The sequence below is a fragment of the Leopardus geoffroyi genome, chromosome A1, assembly GCF_018350155.1.
Source record: "Leopardus geoffroyi isolate Oge1 chromosome A1, O.geoffroyi_Oge1_pat1.0, whole genome shotgun sequence".
Taxonomy (NCBI): Eukaryota; Metazoa; Chordata; class Mammalia; order Carnivora; family Felidae; genus Leopardus; species Leopardus geoffroyi.
In genome coordinates, this window is record NC_059326.1 from 110,809,852 (window position 1) to 110,818,958 (window position 9,107).

The 9,107-nt window shown below is 48.9% G+C and overlaps 1 protein-coding gene across 1 annotated transcript in view; it reads left to right on the forward strand.

Annotated features, from left to right (window-relative positions):
• TCF7 (transcription factor 7) overlaps positions 1-5,685 on the forward strand; it is a 31,773-nt gene extending 26,088 nt beyond the window's left edge. Inside the window, 8 exon segments of the mRNA XM_045489001.1 lie at positions 412-531; positions 1,073-1,235; positions 1,334-1,441; positions 1,967-2,015; positions 2,811-2,883; positions 3,995-4,163; positions 4,165-4,218; positions 4,220-5,685. Coding sequence (XP_045344957.1) covers positions 412-531; positions 1,073-1,235; positions 1,334-1,441; positions 1,967-2,015; positions 2,811-2,883; positions 3,995-4,163; positions 4,165-4,218; positions 4,220-4,336 — 853 coding nt within the window. The 3' untranslated portion in view covers positions 4,337-5,685.
• The last annotated feature ends 3,422 nt before the right edge of the window (positions 5,686-9,107 follow it).

Genomic DNA, 9,107 nt, shown 5'->3' on the forward strand with positions numbered 1-9,107 from the left:
GAGCAACAGGGGGAGTTTCAGCAAGAGGGGCCAGGAGCACTCAAGTGTTTAAAAGGTCACTCTGGGAGTTGTGTGGAGAGGCCTGCAGGGCTTAAGCAGGAGAGTAAGGAAGCTCACGGGGTAGCTATAGGTTCAGGAGGCTGAGCTGGTGAAAGCACAAGGTAAGGGAACAGATTCAAAGCTATTTAGGACTTAGTAACCACCTGAATGACATGTATACAGATTTCTGCGGTGTCTGTAACATTCCGGAAGCAGGTGTTTGTGTTGGTGTGTATCTGTGTACTAGTGTGCCAGCCACTGGAGGTGGGGTGTCTGTTCATCTGTCGTCGTGTACTGTGCAGGCGGCTCCGTGTGTCCAAAGCTCTGGACTCTACATTCCTGGTTCAATTTTAACTCTCCTTCTGCCTTTAGGTTCACCCACCCATCCCTGATGCTAGGCTCCGGTGTGCCTGGTCACCCTGCAGCCATCCCCCACCCGGCTATCGTACCTCCCTCAGGCAAGCAGGAGCTGCAGCCATATGACCGTAGCCTGTGAGTGAAAAGGCCCACAGTGTGGAAGAGGGAGGGGAACACGCGAGCAGATCTTACCCTCCCATCTGTTGATCTGCCAGGGAAAACATTCCTCCCGCCAGGCTCCATGCCTGCTGCCTAGAAACTCCAGGGACTGCCACAGGGGGCCTCTGGTCAAGCCATCTTGTTCTTGCCACTGACCAGAATTTTATTTTGTTTATTTATTTAAGCATCTCTACACCCATTGTGGGGCTTGAACTCACAACCCTGAGATCGAGAGTCACACACTCCTCCGACTGAGCCAGCTGGGTGCCCCTGACCACCTGTGGTCCTGTTTAAGGACCTGTGAAGTCCTTAAACAGGTTTTTCTTACTTAGGTGCAGTATTTCTGTAAGGAAGTTATTTAGTTCTGATCACCCATTTTGGAGTAACTAACAAAGATACCATTTACAAAACCCTAGTTTCTATGCACTGGCACACACACTGGACACATGCTAGAAGAAGGTAGTAGCTTTAGCTGGATACTGGGGCCTCCTGTGTGATCTGGACTTGTGCCTCTCAGGAAGACACAGGCAGAATCCAAGGCAGAGAAAGAGGCCAAGAAGCCAACCATCAAGAAGCCACTCAACGCCTTCATGCTGTACATGAAGGAGATGAGAGCCAAGGTCATTGCAGAGTGTACACTCAAGGAGAGTGCTGCCATCAACCAGATCCTGGGCCGCAGGGTGAGGCCACGGGCAGGTGGGCTGGCAGGGTTGTCCCCTGGTGCCGCCTGTTGACTCCCTGATGCACCACCATGTCTACCCCTCCTTTCCCGCTGCAGTGGCACGCGCTGTCTCGGGAAGAGCAGGCCAAGTATTATGAGCTGGCCCGAAAAGAGAGGCAGCTGCACATGCAGCTCTACCCAGGCTGGTCGGCGCGGGACAACTACGTGAGTGTCCGGTGACAGACAGGGATGGGTAGGGGAACCTTCAAGATGCCATGCCCCGGGCCACAGTCTCAACGGGGAAAGGCAGACCACCGTCCTGAAGGCACAGATACAGAGGGCAGGTGCAGTATAGGGCTCAAGGCCTCACCTGGCCAGCTCCGAAGCCAGCTAAACAAGGGAAGCTGCCCTAAAAGGCAGGCCCATGCCCTCTTTTCCACCTAGGACATACTGCCCCTCAGGGCTGTTGCGCAGCATTTGGCCAGAAAGGCAGGAGGGGTGTATGGGGCCCTGTAAGTCTTCTCCATTCAAAATGGAGACCAGCATGGGAGAGGGAGGAGTTGTCTCTAATTCCCATGGTACCCTGGTAAAAATTGCAGTCAAATACTAGGCCTTCCATGTAGAAGGGATCATGTACCCAGAATCTCAGCAACAGGCAAGCAAGGCTGCAGCTCTTCCAACCACTCACTCGATGGAGTTATAAAGGGACCACCTGCCAGATCCAAGCATCCCTCCCTTTATTCCCTGCAGGGGAAGAAAAAGAGGCGGTCACGAGAAAAGCACCAGGAGTCCAACACAGGTGAGGCTTTCCCTCAGCAGTGCACACTCCCCTCCAGGCCCACATTTCATGAGCACCCTGCTCTGGCCCAGAGGGAGGGACAGAGTACTGAGCCACATACCTTCAAAGGCCTGGGCCCTTTGGAAACAAGGCCCACTTCTCGTAAGTCAAATACCCTTGTGAAGAATAGCTGTACCGAGTTCTTTGACCAGAGTTAACACTGGTGTACTGCCTTGCCACACGTCTCCTACCTTTGCTAGCACTGCTAGGAGAAATGGATTCTACGATTCTGCCACAAAGGGCAGCAGTCTGTATGGGTGGAGGTGCAGCCATGTCTAGGTCCAGAAGTCACACAGCTTTAGTTTCCATCTGAAAATGTGTGTAGACTAGGTTTAAGCTACAGCAGGAGGGGGATGTGGGTCAGGCAGATTGCGCAGGGAGTTGGGGGAGGGGGGCAGTGAGGCAGAAGAGGCTGGATCACCATGGGCCTCCCTGGGCTCCTCTCCCACTGCTCCTGTGCTGCAACCTGAGAGGAGCCAACATGATAGGATCCCCTCCTTCCCCCACCTCCACCATTCTTCCCACTGCCTCTACCGCCTAGCTAGGTGTCCACCTTTCCTGATACCTTGGCTCTGGGTCCCGGGGCTCCCACCGGGGCTGGCTGTGCCATGGCGAGGCCCTGTGCCCATGGGACCTATGGGGTATCTGTGACTGGCTGACACTGATGTTACCTCTTCTTTCTGGGCCCTGCTCTGCCCTGCTGCCTGCCTGCTCGCCCTCTGCCCTGCTCTGCCCCTCTGGCATGGCTGTGAGCAGACCCTGGCTCGCCTAAGAAATGCCGTGCTCGCTTTGGCCTCAACCAGCAGACGGATTGGTGTGGTCCGTGCAGGTGGGTTTGTCCCCACCACCATCCTCCCTTTGCTTCAAGCTGCTTCCCTGATTCTGCACATGTTCTGCTAGGCCTGTAGCCCTCATTTGGTACCCCATCCCATCGCATACCACACACTGGGGAGCACCTGCCCTCCGAAGAATGAGGTGGAGAGACAGATTCAAGAAGGTAGTTCTGGTGCCTAGTGCCTGGAGTCCTGTTAATGATGGTCTGACACTAAGCTTAGCATATCCACAGTAGGCCTTATCATCCACCTCATTCAGGTGACCTAAGCCCCTGCTACCAGGCCTAGAACTCACCATGGTTCACCAGTTCCCTCACTTCTTCAAATTGGGATTCCTGCTTGTATTATCCAGAACCCTTAAATCTAAGAAAATCAAGGTGACTATAGTAGAGAACCACCTGGCTTGTACCTGAGACCAAAGGATGGGAGAGGCAGGGAGACAGGAACAGGGGTACACCTGGGCTGTCCTATCAAAAGGGCCATACCAGGCTCTGGGGCACTAAATGTGTGTTTTGCCATACAACAGAGAAATGCCTGTGTGAAAAGAAGGTATGCTTACCACATGGCAAAAGTTTGCCTGGTTGAGGCCAGGCCTGGTAGTTCCTCATGGACTCAAAATTGACGAAATATTGTCAGTCCCTCAAAGTGCCTACATGCTCCTCTCCAAGGGCAAAAAGGAATTTGGGGGGTATATGTGTATATGTACACGTCGGGAGGCTATTTGTGTTGCTCTGCCTGAGCACCTTTATGAGCACTGCATTCCTTTGCCTTAATGCAGATATGAGCCCCACAAACCCGTGAAGCAGGGGCTCAAAGGCCCAAACTAGGAGATGGCTCCCCTGGAAAACATGAGGCAGCCCACAGGGCTAGCCTACAGAAGGTTCCTGGGCCACCTTGTGGCTGCACTGGGAACTGCACCTGTTCCAGGTTTGGGCCAGGCCCAGCAGAATCACAGCGCTAGGTGTGAAGGCACAGGCACATCACCCAAGTCCTGGGGAGAGGGGACAAGAGGTCAGTTAGGCCTGTGCAAAGACAGCATTTTCTGGTTGTGGTGTATGACTATGAATTCACCCTCTGTTTACAGATAACTCTCTTCACTATTCCTAGGAGGAAAAAGAAATGCATTCGGTACTTACCCGGAGAAGGCCGCTGCCCCAGCCCAGTTCCTTCCGATGACAGTGCTCTAGGCTGCCCCGGGTCCCCAGCCCCCCAGGACTCGCCCTCATACCTCCTGCTACCCCACTTTCCCACAGAACTGCTTGCTAGCCCTGCGGAGCCAGCGCCTACATCACCAGGTCTCTCAGCCGCTCTCAGCCTCCCAGCCCCCTGGACCCCAACAGGCCCCCCACAGCGTCCTGCAAAGTACACAACTGCAACGACAGGAATCTCAGAGACAGGCAGCCTAGCATGTACAGGACACCTGGCCGCCTCCAGGGGCTCATCCTCTGAGAGGAAGCGACAGAGCCCCAAAGCACGTGGGAACTGGCCGGGGGCCCTGTTACCTCCCTCTCAGGGACTAGGCCCAGGAGACTTCCGAGGCTGCACAACTTCTGCCTGAACCCGGGGCCATCAGTTCAAACTACGCCAAATGGTGGGAATCAGATCTGCATTGTGTCATCTAATTAAGGGCATCCCTTGTGCCTACAGCAGCCTGCATCTGTTCCTTTTACCCTCTATCTTGCTGGCCAGATGCCCCTGCCTCCCTTGCTTTTCTACTATAGGTCACAGATAGGCTGGACTAAGCCCAGCTGCTTTCCCCACCCTACATCTCCTTGGCCCCATCACTGCCACGCCCTCCCCATACCACACACTTCAAGGACCAAGAATGAGCTGGTTTACAAAACCACATGTGAGCATGGTCACAACCACATGCTCAAGACAATAATGCTTCTCTTAACCTGGAGAAGCCCTGTTGATAAAAAAGGAGTTATTCATAAACTGGACCAGAGTAAGCCTTTTTGCTGTGTCCTCAAGAGCTTACAAGACTAGGAGGAAATGGAACAGGTTAAGTTTAGGCCTATTACCACAGGCAGTAGGAATAACCTGACACTACCTTATCAGGCAAGTATGGGCAGTGAGAGGTATCTGGCTCTAGTTCATATTACTTGGGTATGTTTCCAAGAGAAACTCAACCTCCCAAGAAGCTCTGATACCAAGGTCCCATGCCTGTTACTAGTGACTGAACTCAAAAGAAATTATGGCCCCAAATCCAGCATGCACCCCTCCCTACACCAAGAGCCTCTGTCACAGTTCTAGCTCCTGCTTGTCCAGGTCAGTCTAGCCAGCTCTTGGGCAGTTTTAAGAGGGCAAACCAAACCTCATGACCCCCCATGCTCACCTTACAGCACTGAAATCGCTTCAGCTTCAGTTTCCCGAAGGGGCTGCAGGAAGGAGGACCATCAGCATCCAAGCAAGGAGCCCAGAGAACCTCTAGTGGTGGTCAGTGGGTTTTCACCACCGCCTAGTTTAACCCATTTCTGAGCCAAGCTTCAAGCCTGAGCCTTAAAAAACAAACTTTTAATTTAACTTTTTTTTGTCTCCTCCTCACTGTATATAGCCTGAACCCAAAGAAAAAGGGCTGTTCCTATACCCACACACCCCTCAACAAAAGCCTTCATAGTTCCTACTTTAGCCACTGGCTTCTCAGAATCCAAAGATCATATATTCTAGTATAGTGTTGCAAGAAGTCTTGAGAAAAAGAAAAGGACTATTGTAGTGTTCAAAATATTTTTGTATTGTTAATGCATCATCATACAAAAACTTTTTTTAACATGAGAATAAAGATACTTTTTACTGGGTTTCTTTTTCAAAGTTGACCCTGAGGAATATGCTGTTTCAGTAACAGAGCATACAGACTACTTTTCTTCCCCACAGCCATAAAACTTGGGGTTTACTCTCTATAATGGTACACACATTCTAAAGTCTTTCAGTCCACCTCACCTCCCTGCTGCAACCCCGAGAGCTAAGCTCATTCTAGGTGTAAACTACTATTCCAAGCCTTGGTCCTAACTCCCCAATCCTCGGACCTCACAAGTGATGCAGGTGCAGGCTAGCCTGCACACGACATTGCCCTGGAAACTGCCACCACGGACCCACATGACCACCAGGCTCCATCTTCCCCTCCATTTTCCTTCCACACAAAGACTGAACACAAGTATACATCCTATTTCAAGGAAAACCAGACCAGGAGTCTTCTATAATTTGGGATCAGAAATTTCAAAAGGGCATTTTAACAGCACCCTTTCTTCCCCAAAACTATTAAGGTGCTTGAGATATCTTCGTATTTTTATAGAAAGCCTCTCCAGTTTGATAAATCTACAGACTACTTTTATACAGCAGTGTCCATCATGTTTAAGAAAACAGCTAACTCCTAAAACCCAACATGAATGTAAAAGGTGTCATAAAGCCACCTCAATAGGTCAATCAACTGTTAGATACAAATGCTGGACAAGAATATCACAACAGCCAGCCACTGGGCCACCGATCATGCATTGTACTTTTCACTGAGTTCTATTTTTGGGATTTTATGTTTGAAAATATTTATAAATAAAGTCATCTTCCAGAGTAGTGTCTATTTAAAGTAGGTCACTGGAAGCTGTAATCCCAGATGGGCTTTTTTCTCCAAAGAGTTAGAAGAGACCATTCTCTCGACATCTGTCCCATTTAAAGAATTCCACTCTGGCTAATGGCCTAGTTGTTTCAAAAACTACATTTTAAGGCTTATGCAAGACTGGGTTGCTGCATCTGATTTGGTGTCTTATTTAGAGCACACTGGGTACAGGAACAATGCACCCTTTGTGTATGTGAGGGTGAACAGGGGAGGCATTGGCAACTTTGTTACAATCAAACCAGCCTTTTAAAAGAAGTGATTTCAAAGAGGAAACAAATCCTCCCAGATCACACCAGCAAATTCCTGAGGCCACAGGTGACTTGAGAGTGAAGCCCTAAATTCAACTTCAAATAGCACACCAGTTCCATCTCACTGCCAGCCAAGAACTAGCCATTTTTAAGACCTCAGACAAGATACCTCAACCTCCCTTACACATTTCCCAGAAAACAAGCAAACAGGCTTGGCATACAGATCTTGACCCTTCCCATGTTTCAGCTGCCCCTCCTGTGCTCACAATACGGTGAAGGCTCAGCTCAGCGAGCTGGCAAGACCTGCCCAAGCCTCTCAGTTTGAACATGTTTCCCCTTTTTATAGAGAAAGCCCTGTGGCTATACTCTTCTAGCTGTGTGTTTTGAATGTCCCCAAAGCACTACTGCCCTGCTCTATGCAGTGTACAGGAAGTCTGGCTAGGAAAGCCACAAGTCCCAGGCAGCAGACTGATTCTGTGCATTATTCCAAAGAAGAAATAAAATTGGTTCCTGCATGCATTTCTAGGAAAAAAAAAAAACAAAAACAAAAAAAAAAAACAGCATAGAAAGGGCAAAGGTAACAAAGACCTGCCAGGTCTATATATCAAGGAAGATTTGAGACCAAAAACTAATTCCTTAATAAAAAAGCTGACTGGCTTTTGTTTCAAGTTAGAAAGGCTGCTTTATCAGGACTTCTCAGGTCTACTCAGAGCTCACCACCCAAGGAGACCCTGGTTCCCAGGAACTCCCCCAGATCTTTAACTCAGGCTCTTGGGCTCTCTACTGGCCCAGGGCAGCTAATGGACCTTCAATGGTCTACCTGTACACAATGGGCAGGAGGGGTCTGAGAGGAGCCCTAACTGATGTAATTAAGACACTGGAGAGACGTTAGAAGGGGATATTCCCATAGTCAGTTTGCTAGAATAAAAGCCTAGCTCCAGGCAGGACAGATTATGAAATTAACGCTAGTGCAGGCACAGAAGTAACTGGAAAAAGCAAATTCTGTGCTAGGGGTAGGAACTATCCTATCTCTAGCGGCTGTCAAGAATTCAGTCACTGGCAATACAAGGTAAGAGGTATCTCAGCTATGAATTCTATAGCAAATAGTTACTAGTTCAAGTTGACACATTTTTCAAGTTCACCTGGGGCTCGGGACCAGGTCTTTCTTCTCCATTCAGATGTTCTTTCATTTCTTTATCTGAAGACTTGTTCTTTTGAGCATGTACAGTCAATCTCTGGGGTATGGGTGAGGGAAAGGGAGAAATGTGGAGGGGAGTAAAGAGTAGGAAATGAAGGAAGAGAAGGAAAGGCAGGCCACTCTGGAAACTCCTCTTAAATACAGTTTTGTGACAGTGTAGCTCTCTGTATTCCCACCCATCCTAACAGCCTCCTGGGACACAATTATCTGCAAAGCAATTGAAATAAGTAAAAGAAGTTGTAGAAAAGCACACTCAGCACAGAAAGGTGCTCAGTAAGTACTTCTGAAATTTTTAAGTTAAGCAGTGTCAAAAAGTCATGGGAACCACAGAATGTAGAAATAGATACTGTTGTAAGCAACTATATTCTATATTCTTCCCACAAAATGCCTCTCGGTTTTGGGACACAGATCAGATGTAGCCAAGGTGTGAAATACTACAAGACAACAAGTATACCATCCAGGAGTTCCATAAACTATAGCTCAAATCAAGTCCCACACTGGAATTCCATCCAATGAGAGCATCCTGACCAACTGTTTTATGCCACCAATAAGGCTCCTATCCACTGACAGCTCAACAGTAAGGACAGCATTCAGTCTATACTGCTTAGATGTCCAAAAGGCTCTACATTGGGCCAAGGATTATGTTCTAAACTTCCCACACCATCAGTCTTGATATGCACATCTCGTTCTCACTCTGCCTTGCAAAGAGTTGTTTGTAACAGTAAACAAAGCATCAAATAGGACTGTCAAACTCCCAAATTCACAATCCTTTAGTACAATACTAAAAAAATGTTTTCGTTCAAATACTCAAGAACTGCACTGCCCGACATGGGTCTAACTAATTACTACTCTTCCCAGAGTATCACAAAATTCTGTCAGCCCTCATGTCTCTTTTCAGCCTATGTTCTCCAGCAGACCTACTGACACCCAACCTTTCGCTGGTAGCTCCACACTGAACACTGGCTTCCCCTCACCTTGGCATCACTCCACTCCCAACCAAAACAACTTCTGAAACCAAATTAGTTTCTCTCACAGCACTTTCGTAGACTCTTCCAGCCCTGGGGCCCCCATTTACTCATTAATCTTGTTCTGTACAGGAACATTTTTAATAGTTACTCATCCCCTCCTAGCAGTATTTATGCCTTGCCTCATGAGCTACGCCAA